This window comes from Ylistrum balloti, unplaced genomic scaffold (assembly GCF_031769215.1).
Source record: "Ylistrum balloti isolate Yb309-2 unplaced genomic scaffold, AGI_CSIRO_Ybal_v1 Utg370006, whole genome shotgun sequence".
In the NCBI taxonomy this organism is placed as follows: Eukaryota; Metazoa; Mollusca; class Bivalvia; order Pectinida; family Pectinidae; genus Ylistrum; species Ylistrum balloti.
In genome coordinates, this window is record NW_026782081.1 from 889321 (window position 1) to 914300 (window position 24980).

Genomic DNA, 24980 nt, shown 5'->3' on the forward strand with positions numbered 1-24980 from the left:
GAGTCTACTTGTTCTGTCCTTCTTTAATTCATTTTATACATACCACACAAATCTGATATACCATACCCTGGTACTTATACAGAAAATCTTCAGAAAATCTTAACTGCTCTACACAAATCTGATATACCATACCCTGGTACTTATACAGAAAATCTTCAGAAAATCTTAACTGCTCTACACAAATCTGATATACCATACCCTGGTATTATACAGAAAATCTTAACTGCTCTACACAAATCTGATATACCATACCCTGGTACTTATACAGGAAATCTTAACTGCTCTACACAAATCTGGTACTTATACAGGAAATCTTAACTGCTCTACACAAATCTGGTATACCATACCCTGGTACTTATACAGAAATCTTAACTGCTCTACACAAATCTGGTATACCATACCCTGGTACTTATACAGGAAATCTTAACTGCTCTAAACACATCTGATATACCATACCCTGGTACTTATACAGAAAATCTTAACTGCTCTACACAAATCTGATATACCATACCCTGGTAATTATACAGGAAATCTTAACTGCTCTACACAAATCTGATATACCATACCCTGGTACTTATACAGAAATCTTAACTGCTCTACACAAATCTGATATACCATACCCTGGTACTTATACAGAAATCTTAACTGCTCTAAACACATCTGATATACCATACCCTGGTACTTATACAGAAAATCTTAACTGCTCTACACAAATCTGATATACCATACCCTGGTACTTATACAGAAAATCTTAACTGCTCTATCCTCAGTATGTAAAGACTTTTACAAAATCCTGTGATAGGTATGGGAGATGTAATTTTACCCTTTGTGTGTAGATTTCCCATTTATATGTACTCACTCTTCTTCCTGTGATAAGCCAACTTCAGCACCACCAGAAGTTATTTTTGTGTCTGTCGCCTGTTTAAATCATGGCTAATGATTGCTCACGTATGTTTATTTTATCTCAACACCTTAAATGTAGGTTAAATTCATTAAAACGTAAGATCAACCAGAAGAAGCTCAAAATACATTTATAATCAGTATCCTCCCTTACCATGAAACATTCTACTAAACTTCTTGTATCAACCTTACTATTTATAGAGTATTTTTTTGGTTTAACCAAGCATGCTTTTCTAAAACTAATTGACCTTTGACCTGTATTAACTTTTTCTTTGACCCTGTTGTCATGGTTTCCAGAGAAAGTCCGCTAAGCCAGGTACTCGACACAAAGTAAGTTATATCAGGCTTTGCAAGGGATATCAAGTTGATCCAGGCACTGAATATTATTTGAACATGTCACTTATTTATATATACCTTACTCCCTTCCTACCATCCCCCTCTCCAATGATATTGTTTGTTCTGCATCACGGAGACCTTCCAACCTTACATCCTTAATGCTAAACCTATTCTAATCTGTTACCTGCCTCTAACTTTGAAACATCATGGTTATATTGAACCCAGACAACAAAGCTGCTCCAATGATGTTCGGCTGCTCAAATTGCTTTGTGTTCATTGTCAGCCATTTGTTCTGAGTGTCCTACATATATACTGTGGTCCCTAGTTAATTTGGTTCAATTTTCAGACGAACTTGAGAGACAAAAAATGGCAGAGAGAGTGGCTAACTCAGGTCTCCTCAGTTACAGATTCTTGAAAAAATCTTGATGATTCTCTCTCAAATTTTATATAAAGGTCCAATTTTGAGGGGAAAGGGGGATGGCCATCAGATATTGGTCTTGGAAATGGACACAAAGTTTTTCTGCTTTTTCATTTCAAATTATGGATTTTTGGATTAATCTTTATTAGATTTCTTTTGAAAAGTTTTTTTTGTTCTTATTGTTAAATTTGTTGATTTTGAGGCTGCCTCCATGCAGTCATCTTGAATTTGTTGAAATTTCTGTGATCTTAGTTGGTGTCACAGAGCATTTTCTCTGGTATATCTTAGCTTAGAATATGTATTGTTTTAATAAATTTTGATTATGATTGATATATCTGTGAAACCTTAACTTGATCAAAGACCAAAATGCAGTCGTGCTTCTTCAGGTGCTGTTTTCATAAGTAATAAAAATCTTCCATTCTGATAAACATGCAATATCTTTGCCATATGCTTCCTCTTATAATGCTGTTTATGTAGTTTAGAAACTTCTGATTTCAATTTACCTGTAGGTCTGGTTTACATTAGGGTGATTCTGAGTTTATTGACTTGCTAGTCGAGTTGCAATGACATGATGATGTTTGTACACCAATCACAGTATGAATGCTCACTTGTTTCATATGTATCATCATCACTTGTTCATTCAGTACATTTTGATTAAAGCATGGGTTTGGTATGATTTCTGCAAAATAATTCACTATTGAAGTTCTGAGCTTAAACAATATCACTTTGAGAACTATGTATTGAATTTAGATTTACTGGTGTTACATGTACAGATGTACATTTCAACAAGAAATATCTAGTATAACATATAGGCATTAGCCCTGATTTGTATATATCGACGTGAAGCCATCTTTCGACCATCAACACCATCAGATAAACAGAAGGTGGTAATGATATTTATGTTGTACTACTGTGATAAACCAATTTTATTTTACAGAGTTTAATTGGGCAAGTTTAGGAATATTTAAGCGGAAATTTTTCTGCAGAGTTTGGTGAAAAACTTACACACAGTTTTAATGGGAAAAACCTACAATTTGAATAGTCTGATGTTTTGCAATTTCTGATACAGGAGCGTAATGATTAAAGTTTATAGGTAGACCATCCCCGTTAGTGCTGCCTAGAATCCTGGTTACAGTGATCTCACCTATAACCATAGTCTAATGACTAAGTGATCATCAACTTACAGTACAATAAGCTAACAAACAGACCTTGTGGTTCTTTAAAACAATAGTTCTATTGTTACTTGAGAATTTAGGGAATTTGAATTTGACTTTGAAATTTTTACAATTTTAGAACAAATTTTACTTTTTGGAGTTTCTTGTGGGATGAGATTTTGTTTTTTGTTCATTAACAGGATACAGGAACAAAAAGCTCCTATAAGAAAGAAGAAGAAGATGATCCTTATGCAGATGAAGAGTTTGAGGTACAGGTCTATCATTGTACAGCTATTTACATTTAATGTCACCTGTACGTGTAAAATTCTACATCATTTGGTTCCAGAAAATACAAAGAGACTATAGAAGTGTATTGCTGCTACAATCTACATCTCTTCAATTCTTGTAGAGTCTTTTCCGAGTGGTGTGAATGTCTTATCCTAATTTCATGTTTGTTTTGTAGGATTATGAGGAGGACTTTGAGGACGAGGAAGAAGAGGAAACTAAGGTAAGATTTCAGGAGTCTTATAATACTTTTTACTCTTTGTTTTTAATTTTTCAGTTGAAATGAGAATTTATAATGATTTTCTTAAATTTACCATTTAAAAGTAAATACAGTTTAATCATGTCATGAAATGAAAGTTCATGCATGTTATTAATTAATATGATGGTTACAGAATGATTGCATAAATTTCCCAAAATATTGATTAATTCATGTTCAGAGTTTAAGAAATCCTTATTTTGAGAAAAACTGAAAAAAAAACATGTGAATTTTTCCTTAAGATACATTTTGGCTGACAGTATTTATCAGGCAATAAGTCTTTGTTAGAAGGTAATATGTTTACCAACAGGTATTATAAGTGTCAATTAGTAATAGGATTAAAGGTGATATACCAGAGTCAGAGATGTATACATTACAGTTCAATAACCTCAGTAATAGAAACACAGGGCTGGTGCACAGCATTTTAATTGTTAAAACTTTTTGTATTTCCTAGCCTGCCTTTACAGTTAAAACCTCAAAACAGAGGTCACCTAGAAATTATGAGGTGAGATACAATGTGCACTGCTTGCTCTGTACAGTCGCTGTACACTTTTTACAATGCCTCTAATAAAAAATCTTCTAACTTTCCTCTGAACAAACTATCAAACGCTAATCCATTCTGTGTAGGTTAGATTTCACTTCTTACATTAGCAATGCTTTCTTTGTGTATGTAGAAAGTAAAATCCATTTCAAATTGACACATAAAAGAAATAAATATTAAATTGCCAGTTTTGCAGAAGTACTGAGGCTTTGAACCACACCACAGAATTTCAGTTCAAATTACAAACACATTGGATAATTATAATATTTTTTTTGTGAGAGATATATCTGTTAAGTTAAAGAATTGGTCATGAATCTAATCTTTGAACATTTTATTGTCTATTCATACAGAACTTAACAACTTATTCCCTCAGATATATATTAAACTTGAAAGTGTTTGTGAAATTCATAGAATTTAAGAGTGATATATTTTTTTGTTCATGGTGAAAAAATTATACAAGAAAGCAATGAAGAAATATGTTTAGATTTAGCAGTTGTCATTTTGCTTTTTTTTCTTTGCGTCTTTTTGTCTTTGATCTCATCATTCACTATCATTAAGATAGATATATACATGACACATCTATTTGACATTGTATTTGTTCAGAAATTAACAATCATTAGAGAAATCATCAACTTTCATTTCCTGGGCATTGATATTTTCCATCTTAACAACATACTGGTTAGCTAAGTATGTAAGTGAAAAAACTGATGTTGAGATTAGTTAAAGACCTTGACATTGTCCATCAGAATCAAAGTGTCAGATGTCATGAGCTTTATACAAACCAATATAGTATATTTATTGCAAGCAGGCTATCAACCACTGAAATAGTGAAACAACCAAAATAACAGCAAAAGTGCATGCAATTACAACTAGCAACAAATCAAAGTTTGAGACCAGATAATGAATAGTTGTTTAATTTACACAGGAATCAATACACAAGAGCTCTCGACCTGGAACTGTTCTGGACTATTCAGTAAATATTACCAAACTAATTAAGGCCTCCCCCTAATGAATTATATCAGTGTGTGGCAGAGTCTGCAGTGTGTTGTCACTGTTGCTATTTCTATTGTTCAAATACTCAATCAACATTTATATATTGAAATATTCAATATCAATACAGTTGATTAGGTGTGTGTACAATGTTAGTGTTACATAAAGTCCATATTTTATTGAAATGGAAATGTCTCCTTTACCATTAGCATTACACGGCACGCTTTAATTTATTTTATGATTACAGAAATGTTTTTACTTTTATCAAAATCACTTCTGTGTAATCAGCTTGCTGCTTGATGATCAAATGCATGAGTTTCACCATCAAACTGCATCTAGTAATAATCTTGGTAATTTTTTTTTTTGATAAACAGTGGCTGACATTTTACTGACAGTATTTATCAGGCAATAAGTCTTTGCTAGCAGGTTATATGTCTACCAACAGGTATTATAAATGTCAATCAGTAATGTAATTAAAGGTGATATACTCTCCCCCCCCACCCACCTTCCTCCTCCCCCATTCCCTAGAAACAATCTGGACAATACACACCACACCACCTTCCCATTATACTTCTTCAAGCTCTTGTCACCTTGTGGTTCTTTCTATTGACTTACCACTTCCACTATGTGAGTTTTTGAAATTCATTTTTGGACACAAATTTCAATCACTGACAATGTTTATCTACTTTATGTGTATGTCCAGTACCAGTAATACAGAGGTGCTTTGTGGTTTCCCTCCATCAGTCTGTAATACTGTCAGTACTATCCTCGAGTAACTAAATATTTCTGTTTAAACTCAAGTTCTATATATATTTGTGATAGGAAACATCATAGATACACTTTGACTGGACAGTGTGATGTGTAATAAAAATAGATCTGTAACCCATGTGAGGTCTTAGGGAAAGGTGATAAGTTGAATTATTTAAACAAAACTGGTTGCCTTCCATCATTCACTCGAAAGCTTTGGTGTTTAATGAATAAAAAAACTATTATCCTGAAGCCATATTTATATATCACTGGGCTATGTCTGTAGCACAGAATAGGTATATGTCTGTAGTACAGTATAGGTATATGTCTGTAACACAGTATAGGTATATGTCTGTAACACAGTATAGGAATATGTCTGTAGTACAGTATAGGTATATGTCTGTAGTGCAGTATAGGTTGTCTGTGGCACAGTATAGGAATATGTCTGTAACACAGTATAGGTATATGTCTGTAACACAGTACAGGCATATGTCTGTAACACAGTATAGGAATATGTCTGTAACACAGTATAGGTATATGTCTGTAACACAGTATAGGAATATGTCTGTAACACAGTATAGGTATATGTCTGTAGTACAGTATAGGTACACGTCTGTAACACAGTATAGGAATATGTCTGTAACACAGTATAGGTATATGTCTGTAACACAGTATAGGTATGTCTGTAACACAGTATATAGGTATATAGGTATATGTCTGTAACACAGTATAGGTATATGTCTGTAACACAGTATAGGTATATGTCTGTAACACAGTATAGGTATATGTCTGTAACACAGTACAGGCATATGTCTGTAACACAGTATAGGAATATGTCTGTAACACAGTATAGGTATATGTCTGTAACACAGTATAGGTATATGTCTGTAACACAGTATAGGTATATGTCTGTAACACAGTACAGGCATATGTCTGTAACACAGTACAGGCATATGTCTGTAACACAGTATAGGAATATGTCTGTAACACAGAATAGGTATATATCTGTAGCACAGTATAGGTATATGTCTGTAACACAGTATAGGTATCTGTAACACAGTATAGGAATATGTCTGTAGCACAGTATAGGTATATGTCTGTAGTACAGTATAGGTATATGTCTGTAACACAGTATAGGTATATGTCTGTAACACAGTATAGGTATATGTCTGTAGTACAGTATAGGTACACGTCTGTAACACAGTATAGGTATATGTCTGTAACACAGTATAGGTATACGTCTGTAACACAGTATAGGCATATGTCTGTAACACAGTATAGGAATATGTCTGTAGCACAGTATAGGTATATGTCTGTAACACAGTATAGGTATATGTCTGTAACACAGTATAGGTATATGTCTGTAACACAGTATAGGTATATGTCTGTAACACAGTATAGGTATATGTCTGTAACACAGTATAGGAATATGTCTGTAACACAGTATAGGAATATGTCACACAGTATAGGAATATGTCTGTAACACAGTATAGGAATATGTCTGTAACACATTATAGGTATATGTCTGTAACACAGTATAGGTATATGTCTGTAACACAGTATAGGTATATGTCTGTAGCACAGTATAGGTATATGTCTGTAACACAGTATAGGTATATGTCTGTAGTACAGTATAGGTACACGTCTGTAACACAGTATAGGTATATGTCTGTAACACAGTATAGGTATATGTCTGTAACACAGTATAGGTATATGTCTGTAGTACAGTATAGGTATATGTCTGTAACACAGTATAGGAATATGTCTGTAACACAGTATAGGTATATGTCTGTAACACAGTATAGGTATATGTCTGTAACACAGTATAGGTATATGTCTGTAACACAGTATAGGTATACGTCTGTAACACAGTATAGGCATATGTCTGTAACACAGTATAGGAATATGTCTGTAGCACAGTATAGGTATATGTCTGTAGCACAGTATAGGTATATGTCTGTAGCACAGTATAGGTATATGTCTGTAACACAGTATAGGTATATGTCTGTAACACAGTACAGGCATATGTCTGTAACACAGGTATATGTCTGTATGTCTGTAACACAGTATATGTCTGTAACACAGTATAGGTATATGTCTGTAACACAGTATAGGTATATGTCTGTAGTACAGTATAGGTACACGTCTGTAACACAGTATAGGTATATGTCTGTAACACAGTTTAGGAATATGTCTGTAGCACAGTATAGGTATATGTCTGTAACACAGTATAGGTATATGTCTGTAACACAGTATAGGTATATGTCTGTAGTACAGTATAGGTATATGTCTGTAACACAGTATAGGAATATGTCTGTAACACAGTATAGGTATATGTCTGTAACACAGTATAGGTATATGTCTGTAACACAGTATAGGTATATGTCTGTAACACAGTATAGGTATATGTCTGTAACACAGTATAGGAATATGTCTGTAACACAGAATAGGTATATATCTGTAGCACAGTATAGGTATATGTCTGTAACACAGTATAGGTATATGTCTGTAACACAGTATAGGTATATGTCTGTAGTACAGTATAGGTATATGTCTGTAACACAGTATAGGTATATGTCTGTAACACAGTATAGGTATATGTCTGTAGCACAGTATAGGTATATGTCTGTAACACAGTATAGGTATATGTCTGTAGTACAGTATAGGTACACGTCTGTAACACAGTATAGGTATATGTCTGTAACACAGTAAAGGAAGGTATATGTCTGTAACACAGTATAGGAATATGTCTGTAACACAGTATAGGTATATGTCTGTAACACAGTATAGGAATATGTCTGTAGCACAGTATAGGTATATGTCTGTAGTACAGTATAGGTATATGTCTGTAACACAGTATAGGTATATGTCTGTAACACAGTATAGGTATATAACACAGTATAGGTATATGTCTGTAGTACAGTATAGGTACACGTCTGTAACACAGTATAGGTATATGTCTGTAACACAGTATAGTATAGGTATATGTCTGTATATGTCTGTAACACAGTATAGTAACACAGTATAGGAATATGTCTGTAACACAGTATAGGTATATGTCTGTAACACAGTATAGGTATATGTCTGTAACACAATATAGTATATGTAACACAGTATAGGTATATGTCTGTAGCACAGTATAGGTATATGTCTGTAACACAGTATAGGTATATGTCTGTAGTACAGTATAGGTACACGTCTGTAACACAGTATAGGAATAAGGAAATATAAATTGCTTTGCATCATTGTTTGTCTTATTTGCTTTTAAATTAAAACTAGAGGCTGTAAGGGAAAATAGGTTCTATTCTATTTAAACAAATTAAAAACAAGCTTGCATTTGACACAATTATTTTTTCCAAAGTGATTACAGCAATTGGACTGCATAGTTAACATGATCTGTATGTTATAAGCCTTAACAATGGTACATGGTCTTGTATTGTATGATTAACTTGCTGTATCATTGTGTATTTTATGAAGAAACTCACCAATAGGATTCAGGGTAGTGTGTTGATTATACACTGGGTAATAAGTTTGTGAATTGTTTCTGGCGTGCTTCTTACAATACTATTATGTGCATTTTTTTATCTTGAAAATATGCTCTGGTTGCATCAGATTTCAAATTATCATATGCTTAAAAGTTGCCTTTTGATGATTCCAACCCTTTTACCTATAAGATATGATTACTTGTGATTTATCTTTTGGTTGTCCAAACTTCTAAACCATTTAACCATAATTTACCTTATGGCAGTCCAAATTTCTAAACCATTTTACCATAATTTACCTTATGGCAGTCCAAATTTCTAAACCTTTTTGCCATAATTTACCTTATGGCAGTCCAAATTTCTAAACCTTTTTTCCATAATTTACCTTATGGCAGTCCAAATTTCTAAACCATTTTACCATAATTTACCTTATGGCAGTCAAAATTTCTAAACCCTTTTACCATAATTTACCTTATGGCAGTCCAAATTTCTAAACCATTTTACCATAATTTACCTTATGGCAGTCCAAATTTCTAAACCTTTTTGCCATAATTTACCTTATGGCAGTCCAAATTTCTAAACCATTTTACCATAATTTACCATTTGGTAACCCAAACATCTCCTTTTAGGAGACATAGAAAGAGGACAAGGTTACATTTTTATTCATTGCCATGATCCATTTTTAATGCAAAGATGATGACATGAATTTAGCAACATAAAAAAATCTTGATATACTGTACTATATATAAAGGTAAATGAATTGAAAGAAATTAATATATATCAGTACTTGGTGATCAAGTTAATTCTTTATTTCCTTCAGGATGATCTGTTTCATCAGGATGATAAAATGAATTATCTGTTTCATCAGGATGATGAAATGAATTATTTTTTTCCATTTAGGATAATGAAATGAATGACTTATTGAGTGCATTGGACAAGGAAAATGAACGCTTGTTACAAGAGTCCAGAGCTACCAGTGGTCGTCAGAGAGGCCGATATGAGAATGTAAGTAGTTGTAGCTTCAGAAGTGTAATATTAACATATCATTATTATGTAATTATAGTTCATAATTATCAATTCATATTACATGTAATGTGTTTTGATTATAAAAGGAAAAAAATTTAATTTTTATCTAAATTTGATTCCTTGTCGACAGCAAAGAGATGATGACAGTTATCGAAGAGATGACAAATACAACAATAGAAACGATGAAAGCGATGATGACCAGCCCAAAGTTTCACGGTCAAAGACACTTATCAACTTCATGGGAGCTAAGAAGCGTGCAATGGTGAGCCATGCAGGTTCCCTGATTGGGAAGCGTGCCCAGGATTTGTTACAGATGATTGAACTGGACACTGCTGAGTATGATCTGTTTGATATGCCTCCGGTCAAGGAATACGACCTCTATATCAGGAGTTTTGGACGCTCCGATACTACTCAGGTAAACAGTTAGGTCATGAAAGCTCATACTTTTCATAGAAGTTCATATATGTTCATGTTTACATGTTCAGTCTCTTGTTTAGTGAGAGTGCAACTCTGACAGATAACATAGACAATTTAGTGAGTGCAGCTCTACCAGTTTGTGAGAACATTAGGTAGGAGAAAGGCTAAGTGAGTAGACCTATGTAAGATTACACCAGAAAGATTTTATTAGTGAACACAATCTCTGCCAGATAACAGAGATACCGGGTAGGTTCTTTTTCTTCTTAGGGCCAGGTTAAGCATGATAACCTTTTTTTATAACATAAGGAGGGATCTTTTCATTCCTGAATTCTAGAAATGTTTTAAAATTGCTTCAGTCTTTTAATGTATCTTATGGTATAAGAAGTATTTGTAATAATCAGCATATCAGAAAAAAAGCATAATGCTTTACTATGGTAATGTTTAAAATTTCAAGTATTAATTATTCTGATTAACTGTTTTCCCTAGTACATTGAATTAATCTTCTGTTTGTCTGAACCTGTCTGTTATTTAGCAGCTTTCCCTTACTTCAATGGAGGTGACTATGATTGTCAATGATATTGTTTAAACTGTATATTTAAGTTTATTCACAAAAGGAAATCATTTCTCGAAGAATGCATTTTTGAAACAGTTTTACTGAAATATCTTTTAAAACAAAACATGTGACTTTGAAATAAACTAAGTGTAAACAAGTATGTTCCTATATAAGTGAGCTAATATTACTGGGGTATTGTGTTGTGCCAATCATCTGTTTGCAATATCACTCCCTGAATCCCTGGAGCAATGCAGTAATTATGAAAGGAAGTTTATGACCCTTGAGGTTTAGTAAGCAACACAAAGTTAATTCAGATGATACTGTTAATGACTTTGTGTGAAATGGTTTGTTAATTTCTGGATCTATTTAAAATGAAAGATAGCCTTCATGATCTTCTGAGACGAAGTATATGTGGTGTGTACCTGGTACTAGAAATGAGTAAAATCCTTTGGTTGTGATTGGCTAATTAGAACTTCAATTTCTCTTGACGACATCTGCTGAAACATCCATTGAGAAAAAGTGATAATTATATATTTTCTGATGACATGAAACTTTCAAAATTGCTGTTACAATTCCCTGTCTACTATCAGTAATTTGTCATACAAATAAGTCACTTTAGGCCTCTTGTTCTTATAATACAGACAAACTTTTTCATGATGGATTTATTTTGTATAATTTTCTTAATTATTCTAAAATGTCCACTAGGTATTGTTATAATCTTATTCACCTTTATATATATCAAATCAGTCACATTTCTCAGACTCTCTTTGTCTGTCACTCACAAATCATGAGTGTTCTTGTCAGTTTCACTGTCTGTTACAATTACATATTTTGTCAACAAGATGTTTGTTTTGTATCAAGTAAAACTGACATTTTTTGTGAATTTTCAACTACAAAAAAGTCAGTAAAACTGTTAATTAATAACTTCTTAGATGCATTTCATTTAGTGAATTTTTCTATTCCAGTTCTGTTCTTTATCAGAATTCTTGTAGAGAAAAACATAAAATAAAACATTAAATGTGTAATCATTAAAATGATTTCATGATTATGCATGCATTCAGAGTATTCAGATTAAAGTTAAAGAGTTACATTCAATTTCTTTTTTTATTACATTGAATTATAAATTTTCTTAAAATGAAATCTAAAAAAAATCTTAACACAAGGATTGTTTTGAAAATTTGTTGTTTTCTTTGTATTGAACTTACTAATTTATGTACATTATATAGATAAAACAAAGTATATACAAAAATGTTAAGAGACTAAAGTCACTATCTCATTCTACACTCAGGCGTATGTCCAGACTAATGATGATGATATTGATCGAGAAGTACAAACAGATGAGATCGATGTCCGTCAGAAATGGACACAACATCCAGCAGAGGATTACATAGGTTGTGGAAGTATGTGTATTTTATTTATTTATATATAAACTGATTTGATGTAAGAAGGGGTAGGAAGGGGAGACTAGAAAACATTTGTTTGGTAGTGATGGCACTGAATGCTAAATATCCTTATGCATGACTGTTCAGAGTTCATTAAATGATTAGTATATAAGTTTAAAACTTTTCTGAACTAGTTAAAAGATCTTGTTTAGATCAGTTTTTAATGTATTAATAGAAGTTCTTTCATAAAAATTTTGTTTTATTGTCAACACTTATCATTCATTGAATGATTGACTTGTATACCAGTCAGCAAATGTTATGTTATTGATGCCAGTAAGGAAAGATTTTTTTTTGCCAATAAAATCACTTGTTTGCACAAGAGAACTTTTCTGTTGTAGGAGGTGATGGAGTGAAAGACATAGAGGATGAGGAACAGTCTCAAGTGAACAAGAACCTTGATTTGAGTCGCCTCAGTAAATTTGTACAGAAAGCAGGACAGGTAATAACTGATGCTGAGGACTCTATTCAGTGGTGCCTATTTCATTTGCTAGGTTGATTGTAGTAAGTGGCTCATGGCAGCTATGTAAATCACTAGGATGACCGGTGGGTGGGTAATTGTCTCCTTGGCAATGAAAAAAAAAATGTTTGTCAAGTTCCTGACTTGATTTGAACTTTATTAAGGACCAAAATCTACACTGTAGTTTTGATAAGACTTTGTTTTAACATCATTTTCATGAAATTAAATTACAAATATGTCCAGTTAAGAAATAAAACTTTTGTTTTTGTTTTTGTTTTTGTTTACGTAATCATTTATTCTGTTAAATATTCATTTACAAAAAAAAAACACCTGACCATAAGAACATACCCTACCATTCGTTTATTTTCTCTGTGAATCCTTGAGATAACTAGTTTACAAACATCACTTTGAGCCAAATTTCTCAATTAAGTATGTTCTAGCACCACTTAAGAACCAAATATTTCATAACTTGAGAAGTGCCTGAAAATATATGACACTACAGGTGTTTCAACCTAGGCAAACTGTGTAAAAAAGCATACTTTTATGCTCCCCGAAAAGTTTCTGGGAGAGCATATAGTCCGTCTTTCTGTCCTTCCTTTTGTGTTCAGAGCATAACTTTTCTCACAGTTAAGAAAGGATCATGAATTTTAGTGTAGCAATGTTAGGGTTTGCAACCCCTTAATTACAGCGTTATTGCCCTTTGTGAAATTGTGTGTCTGAGGCATTACTTTGCTTGCAGTTAAATAAAATATTACAAGGTGATATATATACATCAGTCATACAAAAGTAAGGTGTGTGTAGCAATGTGAATGGTCTAGACCCCTAAGCTACAGAATGATTTCAGTTTGATGAAATTTTGTGTCCAATACAGTTGTTTTCGGGGAACATTCATTAGTTTCACTGATAATTTTGCTTACAAAGAAATACTTATGTCAGTTATGAAATGTGTATGGTCTTCTATAATTACATATTTTGTACAAGACTTGCTACATATATTTACCTATATTGTACAGGTAATCTCAATTTTACTGGACGAAGAAAAAGATGTGACGAAAACTGATATGAACGAGAACAAGTCCAATGTAGGTGTAAGCGAAGGCTACACAAAACTGGCACAGTTACCTATCCTGAAGGGTAAGTGTATATCAGTAACCTGTCTAATCTGACCTCTGATTACATATCCTGAAGGGTAAGTGTATATCAGTAACCTGTCTAATCTGACCTCTGATTACATATCCTGAAGGGTAAGTGTATATCAGTAACCTGTCTAATCTGACCTCTGATTACATATCCTGAAGGGTAAGTGTATATCAGTAACCTGTCTAATCTGACCTCTGATTACATATCCTGAAGGGTAAGTGTATATCAGTAACCTGTCTAATCTGACCTCTGATTACATATCCTGAAGGGTAAGTGTATATCAGTAACCTGTCTAATCTGACCTCTGATTACATATCTTGAAGGGTAAGTGTATAGAAGTTACCTGTCTAATCTGACCTCTGATTACATATCCTGAAGGGTAAGTGTATATCAGTAACCTGTCTAATCTGACCTCTGATTACATATCCTGTAGGGTAAGTGTTTTTGTTTTGTAGGTGTCTGTATTGTGTACAGTGTTACTCTCTGTATTGTGTACAGTGTTACTCTCTGTGTGTTACTCTCTGTATTGTGTACAGTGTTACTCTCTATTGTGTACAGTGTTACTCTCTATTGTGTACAGTGTTACTCTCTGTATTGTGTACAGTGTTACTCTCTGTATTGTGTACAGTGGACTCTCTGTATTGTGTACAGTGTTACTCTCTGTATTGTGTACAGTGTAACTCTCTGTGTGTTACTCTCTGTATTGTGTACAGTGTGACTCTCTGTATTGTGTACAGTGTTACTCTCTGTATTGTGTACATTGTAACTCTCTGTTTGTTACTCTCTGTATTGTGTACAGTGTGACTCTCTGTATTGTGTACATTGTAACTCTCTGTTTGATACTCTCTGTATTGTGTACAGTGTGACTCTGTATTGTGTATAGTGGACTCTCTGTATTGTGTACAGTGTTACTCTCTGTATTGTGTACATTGTAACTCTCTGTTTGATACTCTCTGTATTGTGTATATTGTGACTCTCTGTATTGTGTACAGTGTTACTCTCTGTATTGTGTACAGTGGACTCTCTGTATTGTGTACAGTGTTACTCTCTGTATTGTGTACATTGTAACTCTCTGTTTGTTACTCTCTGTATTGTGTACAGTGTGACTCTGTATTGTGTACAGTGTTACTCTCTGTATTGTGTACATTGTAACTCTCTGTTTGTTACTCACTGTATTGTGTACAATGTGACTCTCTGTATTGTGTACAGTGTGACTCTCTGTATTGTGTACAGTGTTACTCTCTGTATTGTGTACAGTGTTAATCTCTGTATTGTGTACATTGTTACTAAAGTTAGTTTTTGTTTTGTAGGTTTCTGTATTGTGTACAGTGTTACTCTCTGTATTGTGTACAGTATTACTCAAGTTAGTTTTTGTTTTGTAGGTCTCTGTATTGTGTACAGTGTTACTCTCTGTAATGTGTACAGTGTTACTTTCTGTATTGTGTACAGTGTTACTCTCTGTATTGTGTACAGTGTTACTCAAGTTAGTTTTTGTTTTGTAGTATGCTGTGACAAATATTCATCCTTATTTGATACTTGTTTTGTAGATTGCTGTGTTTTGTACTGTAATGTTTGTTTGTAGGTAGCTGTGACCTTTACTCAATTTTATGTTTATTTTTTTAGGCCGATGTGTGCTGTTCTCACAGTTTGCACCTTCTCAACCCAACATGTTGATCACAGCCTACAGCAAACCTGCACAGGTATGACTTGTAGATGTCAAATCCCTGCATTTTCCTCTGAATTAGTATGTTCATTATAAAACAAACAGTGGTTAGTTGTGTTGAATAGCATGGTATCATAAACTTTACATTTTCATCTCCATTTCAATACCTTCCTAGATTAGTAAGTGCATTGGTACGTGAAGCCACAATTCATGCATCCCTGGTCTGTTTTCCATTTTTCAGACATCAGATAAGAATATCATGGTAAAGAAATTTGTAAGTGGTACATTGATATCCACAATAACAGCATTAGCCTACACATCCTCAGGTTTGAGGTGAATAGATTGATGCTCCCTACGCATGAGGATTTGTGTTTCTTGGGAAGCTAAGAAATGGACCTGCTTGTGCTGTTAAGGTTGTGTCCTTGTGCAAGCATCTTTACCAAATTGCCATGGGTGACATATATTGTGCTTTCTGTATGTTTTTCAATGAGGTAGCTGTATCAGCTACTGCCTCAAAGTGTTCCTGACTGTTGACAGGGTGATAAAGTATCACCCAGCAAACATACAACAAAACCAGCTAGCAATACACACAACAGTACAGCTATGTTCACCTGGAAGCTCCTAAAATGCTTCAGCAAGAGCACACAATGTGCACTAATTGGATTGATTTAGGAAGAGCATTGCACACATGTGGTACTGGTATATTGGACGATGATGGTTTGCCATTGAAACATGTTGGCACACTACAAAAGTGACATAACATGAAATTAATAGGTTAATATGATATTTAGTTTTCTGGCTGGTACTGTTGATTCACTCAGAAAACTAACACACATATGATTGAAATATATATTCACTATGATTTTGTCCTGTAACTGTTCAGCATTGTTCATTGATAGGAGGATGAGGGAAATTCTATCACAAAGAAGGGCATAGTGTGTGTCTGGAACACAGACGACCCATCCTACCCACAGAGGTAAGATACTTTAACAACGAGACGAAGTGCATCAGCATAAAAATACCAAGTAACTAAAATCAATCTTTGTTCCATCATTTCTTAATAAACATATGACAATAAATCTCAACACAAAATCATCATATACAAAGTATTAAGAGCAAATAAATAGTTTTCATATTTAGTCACAAGCTCACCTGCATTTGTCAAGTCAGTCTCAAGTCAATCATACCATGACATTTCAAGTCATAAAAAAACACTTTAATCATCTAAAATTTCATTTATTTGAATTGGATTATGGAAGTTGAGAAAATAAAAAATTTGGATATCACATTGAATATCGTGGAAATTTATGACAATGTAATTGATAACTCTACAATGAATTTATTTTAAGTCCTTGTACTCTATGACCTGTTAAAGCATCACTTCTTCCATTAAGAGCTCTGGTCAGATGCTATATAAGGAATGTTGGCATTACTATTTGATCTGCTTTTATTTAAGGATCTGAGTTAAAAGTTAAAATTCTCTCTTTTTGTTTGATACAGAATTCTGGCATGTGAGTCCCAGCCAACGTGTTGCTGTTTTAGCCCCAACAGGACGACTCTGGCATTTGCTGGCATGGTAAGTGTGACAAATCCAATACTTCAAGATATATGAGCAAAACTATTTGTGCAAAATATCTGTTAATTCAAAATGTCAATCAATCTTTTGATGAAAAAGTATTATTAAATTAAGGTAGACAATTGATATTTGATGTCTAGAGGTGTTTCGGAAACTCATTGTGATATACATCGGTTCTGTTTTGTTATAAATTTAAACATGAAACACCATGAAAACTTTAGGAGGGTTGAGGGGCTTTATTTATCCTATGGTAAGCTGAGAAGGCAATACATAATCCCTAATATAAAATGGGAGAGTTGAGTTATAACTAGACAGGGATTACAGCATTTGTTGACCATTCAGTAGATTATCAGTAGCAAACAAAAAAAACATTCCTGTGGACTGTCACACAGTGTTGGTAGGGTGTGAGAAAAGATTTTTGTTAGTGTTGCACCATCAACTTGAACTTGATTGTCTCGTAAATGACGCCAAGAAAGCTTGGCCTTGATTGTCTCGTAAATGACGCCAAGAAAGCTTGGCCTTGAGATATGGAAGATTATTATTGTATAATCATTGTGTGGAAACCTTGATAATGAACCACTAAGATGAACTGTGTATATGATAGGTGGATGGCTCTATTTGTGTGTGGGACCTAAGAGAACAGTCATCCATGCACCGCTCTGTCTCATACGACAACCGGGAACATATCCTTCGATACCCAACATTTAATACAGGTAAGGCCACATTTATATTGGTTCATATCACAAAACTAAATAAAAAGTTCAATGTGATTTTCTCTTATTTCGTTACTTAAACTTCATTCATTTTTTCAATTTTTAAATGTTGCTTTAGAAAAAGTTAATTTAAAAAGTAGATTAAAAAGGATGCATTACTACTGGTTTGTTAAAATTTGCAAAGAAACTGCAAAGGGTATCTTTAAGTCTAGACCTGCTGTTGATATTTGAAGACAAATTTAGAGATAGATATGTTTTTCCAAATCATGTTTGCAACTACGTAAAATCAACTTTAATGATTTTACGGCTCCTCAATGGACATATGATTGAAAATGTATCTGTACTTTTTGTCTAGCTGGAGTGATGGATGTTGACAACCACCACAGTCCTGTAACCACTCTCAACCCTGTATCTAACTATTCAATAAAGTAAGTTTACAACTGCCCTCAACTCTGTATCTAGGTATTTGATAAAGTAAGTTTACAACTGCCCTCATCACTGTATCTAGCTTTTAAATAAAGTAAGTTAAGAACTGCTCTCCACACTGTACTGTATCTAGCTGTTCAAAAAAGTGAGTTTACAGCCACCCTCAACCCTGTTTCTAGATATCAAATAAAGTAAGTTAAGAACTGCTCTCCACACTGTACTGTATCTAGCTATTCAATAAAGTAGGTTTACAGCCACCCTCAACCTTATATCTAGCTATTCCTTAATAAAAGATTGTAAGCACCCTTAACATGTTGTCAAGCTATTTCTTAATGCAAGGTTACAACCACCCTCAACCCTGTGTCTAGCTATTTCTTAATTTAAGTTTACGACTGCCTCAACACTGTACCTAGCTTTTTCATGAAGTAAGATTTTGTAACCGCCCTCAACCCGTTGTCTAGTTATTCCTAAATGCAAGGTTACAGCCACCCTCAACCATGTATCTTGCTCTTCCACAAGGTAAGTTCACAGCCACCCTTGATAAGCTTACAAATTCCTTCACACTTTCGGCATCAAACATATAAACACTGTTTTTGCTAGCAATCCTGCATTCGACAGAGAAGCAGAGCGAAGCATAGGTGATACTTCTTCAGTGGCAGTGACAAAATTATGTTAAAGTTGTTCGATAATTACAATTTCTATCATTATCAAACTGACTTGAGTTATGTACTCTGTATTAAGTATATATCCCTGAATTAAATCTACTTTAACATTATGACCATATATAATCCACGAAAGCTCAGTTAAAAGTGTTGAGCTACGTAATTTCAGGTGAAAGTTCAAGATACATAGTTTGACACTCCTTACAAATGGCACTTTGTGCTTCTCAGAAAGCTGCAAAACAGATGAGTCTGTGCTGACGTGGTTATGGCCTAGGGCGAGACACTTACACTCATTTCTCTGGACATCATAAACTTGTTCAGTGAGGTAGCAACTAGCCATTAGAAGGAAACCCTAACTCAAACCGACCCTGACTATTCGTGCAGCAACAAACCACTTTAGTCTATACCAGGCAGTATAATGAATGGTTATGTAATTCCTTGCATAATCACTCTACATAACAGTAAAAGCATTAGTCCTACATTTTACCTTTAGTCATTACTTTAATTCTATTTTTTTGTGAAGTTCATACTTGTATTTGATAAAGTATATATTGTTTCAGTTCTGCTGATTCAGGGAGAAATGAAGGTAAGCTCATCATTTCTGATTTTAAGGTGATAATTGGTGTGTAACCACTTATATGGTTTCTGGAAAGACTTTTTGGAAAACCTTCATTGTCATAAGCAAAGATAGATATATTTCACACTGTAGACTTTGTTATGTATAGTCTCTATTGATTCTCATGATTGCATCCTTAAAAGTCTACATCTTATTAATACGATATGACACATATACTTAGTCTATTAAGAAATGTTATACATTCTCTTCTTGTTGTTTTTTAGGTAATTATAAAATACTTTTTGTTTTGATATGACAATTCATAAAATGATAACTAATGTCCATAGAATATCTTGTTTAAGTGGGGCAGTCTTTATTTTAATTAAAACAAAATCTTCTTTCAGATACAGGAACAGGGTTGTCATTCCAACTGATATCATGTGAGGAACAGGGTGTTCTTAATTTCTGGGTAAGAATCATATGATTACCAGCTTAGGGTAAATAAATAGACTGTTTCAATGTGTACCTATTGTTACTGTGTATTTCTTTGTACATAGCCAAGTGTTTTACATATCAATGAATAAATTATAGTTCTTATGAAAACAATGAATGGATGCAATGCCAAGGCTTTAAACCAATTAAGTCAAGGTCTAAGTGGAAGATGTTTACAACTATTGGGGTTAGAGTAAAAAGACTTTTATTATTTTTGGTTGTGTAAATTGTTTAGATTAGATACTACTGAACTGCTTCATGTGAACTTATAAATATTATTAATTAATGTTGTTGCTTTCAGGTTGTAGCAGAGATTACATCACCTGATATGGCTGGGTCTGAAACAGACCTTGGGCTTTCACCGGGAGGAAAAGTAAAACTTATAAAAAGTTCAGCTATAACCTTACAGCATCCACCAAGGTATATAAAACATTGCCTCTGTAATTTACTTTCTCTGATAATGTCAACTAGTGCAGTTGTTTAAGTGTCACTTCTGTGACAATCTATGAATGAATCATGCAGATCAAGTTGTCTCTTTTAGTATCTAGAAGTTTCTGGAAATGAGCCAAATCTGTGAGAATATTTTTCTCTTTACAATGGTACTAGGGTATCTATTGAATTGCTGTACAGTCTATGTAATGTGCTTATCAGAAATATTGGCCTTGATTCTTGTTCCAAATTTACATGTTGAGATTTTCTGTTTCTGTTGTGTAATAGATACAAGAGAGTAGGAGTCAGTTTGCGGGCCACAGAGTTACAACTAGCACCTACCGATCTCAACCATTACTATGTAGGCACCGACTCTGGCTACATATTACACGGATTGAGGTTTGGTACCCGTGCCTTCCCCTCATCCTACTCTACAGGTTGTGGTGAGTACAATTAAGTTAAATAGTAAAAGTTAGTGATGACAGACTTTTCACATCAGAAAAATGTCTTAAATCATGACAACCGGAAGTATGTTAAAAGGGTAACAAATAGAACATTTCATTTATTTAAGATTGGTTTTTTTTTTATTGTGATTGTGTCTCAAGGTTGAAACTTATTGTGATATTGTCTCAAGATTGAAACAAATTGTGGTTGTGTCTCAAGGTTGAAACTTATTGTGAGTTTGTCTCAAGATTAAAACATTTTGTGATTGTGTCCCAAGGTTGAAACATTTTGTGATTGTGTCTCAAGGTTGAAACTTATGTGATTTGTACTTTATGATAAGTTACTGTAGTTTTAGTTAAGCTAAAAGTATAAGAATTTTTTAAACCGTTACAGTTTGAAGTCGACATATGGCCAGATGTAATATTAGACTGGTACTCACTACCATTGTGTCTATTTTACAGATGCCCCAATGGATATAACCACAATAGATTTCTCCCCCTTTGGACATCCTTGTTTCCTGGTAAGTTCTCTCTACCGAATCAAAACAACCAAAGATTTTATTAGCAGTAGTAAGATGTCAGAGTTTGATAAACAAGAAATATAAATGGAACCTATCAGTACACATGTGTATCAGATTTTAAACAACTTAATTTCTAGAGAAATTAGTCCATTTTCTGAAGATTGAACCATCCAAATAGATTTCCTTCCCTTGGTGAAATACTCTTAGTTTTCTTGAGTCACTCTGTCATTCCAACCCGTAGTGAAAAGCTCTAGTTTCATTCAGTAACCGTGATTATAGATATAACCTGTTGTACTGATCATCAAATTTGTGTCCACAGGCAAGCAGTAGTGATGGATTTGTTCATCTCTATAATGTTAAAACTGGTAAGTACTGATATTTACTATGATTCACAACGTAACGATGATTAATAACTTAATTCTCCAGCGAAAACTTTCAACCTTGGCTGTGACCTTTAAAACTTTTTCCAGGTATTCTCATACTTGATGTCAAGTATCATATTCAATTTTGCTTTGTTCTGGCTATTCTGACCAGTAAAACATAACTCACTTTTATGTTATTATGGTTTGATTGTCTGCCTTTCATAGAATAGGTAAATAATTAATTTCATCCTATAGGTAGTAGCCATAAAGAGGACCAGACATCCTGTGATGGCGATAGATAATTTCACTAAAATAGACATTACTTGATGTTATTGAATGAACAGGAGTCTTTAGATAATAATCATTGTGACTTTTATCATTGTTTTGGAATACAACCATACACAAACTCAAGGTTTCTCATGCATGAAAATTGATTGAAATCTGTGAAGGTATTGATGCTATATACTTGCATCCCCTGTAAAATAGTGGGTGCTTTATAATGCATGTTACAGGACATCTTGTTTTACTGTACATTTCACGAGATCACTCAGTGAGGATTATGACGGATTGTAACATACATGTACTGCCATATTTACAAATCAGATTCTTTAAGTTATTGTGATGTTATTTGAGATCTAGGTCCAAAAAACATGTCAACAACATCATTAACTCCAACTATCATTATTTTCTTAATTGTTCAATTACACAGTAGATGTCGTTTCATAAATGTTATCTAATCTCATCACAGAGACTCCTGTCATGTCCTGGTCATCTAAGATCTGGAATACAGAGGAATTACAGTGTGTGCGATGGTCACGGAGTCGACCCTGTGTCTTCTATGTATTGGACAATAATGCACGCCTGTACACCTTTGACATTTTGGAGGGTGACGCTATGCCCGTCAAGATAGACACACTATCTTCACAGGACAGGTAGGTTGACTGAAATAAAAAAAACGCATTAACATTGCAATGACATTAATTAAAACCTTCAAAGAAAAGAAAAGTTTCATCAGAATATTTTCTCATCTTGAATTGGATTTGAAAATGAAATGCACCAGTAACATCTTTGACTTAATCTGATCTTTAATCTATATATCAAAATCATTGGATGAAAAAGGAGATAAAATGAGAGATTTTTACTTTGACATTGTCTATGTGTTATTTTAGATCCATGATCACACAACCTTAACATGATTCTTAATTAAACATTTTTTTCTGTTTTAAGAGTTGTACACCTACAATTCACCTCTGACACCAAAAGTTCAACACAAGGACGATTACCTCAAATGGTAAGTCTCAAAATATAACTTTCAGATTTCATAATTCAGTGTGAATAATCATTGAACAATTCATGGTACATGTACTTGTGAATGTGAATTGAAGACTTGTATGTGTATTATTGTATCTTCACAGCTTGTGAGTCACGAATCTGGACAGACGGAAATACACACAGTAGCAAAGCAGTACAGAGATCAACAGACACTTGAATGTGACTTCCTACCAAGCTATCTGAACCGCTTCTGATATATATGACAAACTAAAATCTTTGGTTCACCACTGGCTATGGAATTATCACAATTGAATAGTTTTCAGTTCACCACAGGATATGGAATAACCAAAATGTCACTCAAAAAAAAGGGGTGGGATATTGTACTTCTTAGATGTATGTTTTAGCAAACGGACATTGAAACTGCTACAGCATTTAGAGTTCTTAAGCATCATTGACAAATTAATGGAACAACATTTTGTGGGAAAGGGACCATATTCATCAGTGTTTTTTTATGTTTTGCAACAAAGTGTGGTGATCATCATTTACTCTATACATCTCTGTGTAAGTCCCCTTTGATGAAATCTAAACCACAAATTATGTTTTGGTTACAAGATAGTGACATTTGATCTTGTAGAATAAAGAACTAACAAACTTAGAATTTATAAGATTTATCGAATAGTTTTGAATCAGTTGTCTGGAAAGTTTGTAGGTTCAACATCAATTTGCCCACTTTAAACAAAAATCTAACAAAAATCTAAACAAATAGATCGACACTGAACTATAGATTACAGATCATCCTGCAGGCATTGTGAGCAGAAATGAAAGTCTCCACTTATTTAGCAAGTGTAAAACATGGCAAACAAAAAACATGCCTTGATCAGGAGAAGGGATTTGGTATTCAGTATCCTGTGAGGCAATGGAACGACAGTTGAGTCAATAAAATGTGATTATAAAAGTATCATGTAGTGCTGTAAAGTTATTTATATTTTTTGTTTTGTTGGTTGAGCGAAGCCACAATGCCAAGCATTTCATATTCCGTCCATGTAGATTCAACAAGTGTTCAGAGGAAATATCTGTGATAAATTATTTATTGTTCATATCATTGTGTGATATCTCAAATCAATTACTAAAACATCTGGCCTTTTCCATGAGTATCTTTGATATAAGACTTCTATGGTAAATCAGTTGTAATATTGGTTTTGTGTTGATGAAATTTGTCATCTGTGGATGATAACATAGGGTTATATTGATTATGTTGAAGTTTGAATATGTTATGTAATTATAGAATATCAAAATCTTCTGTCCAAACACATATTGTCCTACACCAAACACATAGAAATCTCTTATTTTGTTATATTGTCCCAGAGCTCCTACACCAAACACATAGAAATCTCTTATTATTTTGTTCAGTTGTCTCAAAGCTCGATTGTTGATATGTTTATGTTCATCAAGATGTATGTTTCCTTGTATTCTTTAGTTAATTCTAAATATCTATTTTAATTTTATTTCCTCAAATAAATATTGTAATGTATCTGTTAAATCATAACGAGATGCTATCCCTTCAGAATGAAGCTTTTTTATATTGGGATAACAGTTGTATTTGTGAAAGTTAGGCATAGTATTTTTGTCAACATATTCCTGAAAATCTTTTCTGTAAAAGACAAATAAAAAATATTATTTTATTTACTTTACTCTTTAACATTGATTTAACATGCAACCTA

The 24980-nt window shown here is 33.6% G+C and overlaps 2 protein-coding genes across 2 annotated transcripts in view; both read left to right on the top strand.

The window, feature by feature from the left end:
• Positions 1–4899, top strand: part of LOC132548150 (glutamic acid-rich protein-like) — a 9132-nt gene extending 4233 nt beyond the window's left edge. The window contains exons 9-13 of the mRNA XM_060211973.1: positions 1198–1230; positions 3009–3077; positions 3272–3316; positions 3804–3854; positions 4816–4899. Of these exons, the coding sequence (XP_060067956.1) occupies positions 1198–1230; positions 3009–3077; positions 3272–3316; positions 3804–3854; positions 4816–4899 (282 nt within the window). The remainder of the gene's footprint in view (positions 1–1197; positions 1231–3008; positions 3078–3271; positions 3317–3803; positions 3855–4815) is intronic.
• Positions 1–24491, top strand: part of LOC132548230 (cytoplasmic dynein 2 intermediate chain 1-like) — a 25757-nt gene extending 1266 nt beyond the window's left edge. Inside the window, exons 3-25 of the mRNA XM_060212069.1 lie at positions 1198–1230; positions 3009–3077; positions 3272–3316; positions 4816–4863; positions 10010–10114; positions 10266–10550; positions 12394–12505; positions 12886–12986; positions 14018–14138; positions 15768–15844; positions 16707–16783; positions 17308–17383; positions 17988–18096; positions 18452–18524; positions 19745–19770; positions 20145–20209; positions 20534–20652; positions 20950–21104; positions 21567–21625; positions 21945–21990; positions 22736–22919; positions 23215–23278; positions 23403–24491. Coding sequence (XP_060068052.1) covers positions 10019–10114; positions 10266–10550; positions 12394–12505; positions 12886–12986; positions 14018–14138; positions 15768–15844; positions 16707–16783; positions 17308–17383; positions 17988–18096; positions 18452–18524; positions 19745–19770; positions 20145–20209; positions 20534–20652; positions 20950–21104; positions 21567–21625; positions 21945–21990; positions 22736–22919; positions 23215–23278; positions 23403–23513 — 1956 coding nt within the window. The 5' untranslated portion in view covers positions 1198–1230; positions 3009–3077; positions 3272–3316; positions 4816–4863; positions 10010–10018 and the 3' untranslated portion in view covers positions 23514–24491. The remainder of the gene's footprint in view (positions 1–1197; positions 1231–3008; positions 3078–3271; positions 3317–4815; positions 4864–10009; positions 10115–10265; positions 10551–12393; positions 12506–12885; positions 12987–14017; positions 14139–15767; positions 15845–16706; positions 16784–17307; positions 17384–17987; positions 18097–18451; positions 18525–19744; positions 19771–20144; positions 20210–20533; positions 20653–20949; positions 21105–21566; positions 21626–21944; positions 21991–22735; positions 22920–23214; positions 23279–23402) is intronic.
• The last annotated feature ends 489 nt before the right edge of the window (positions 24492–24980 follow it).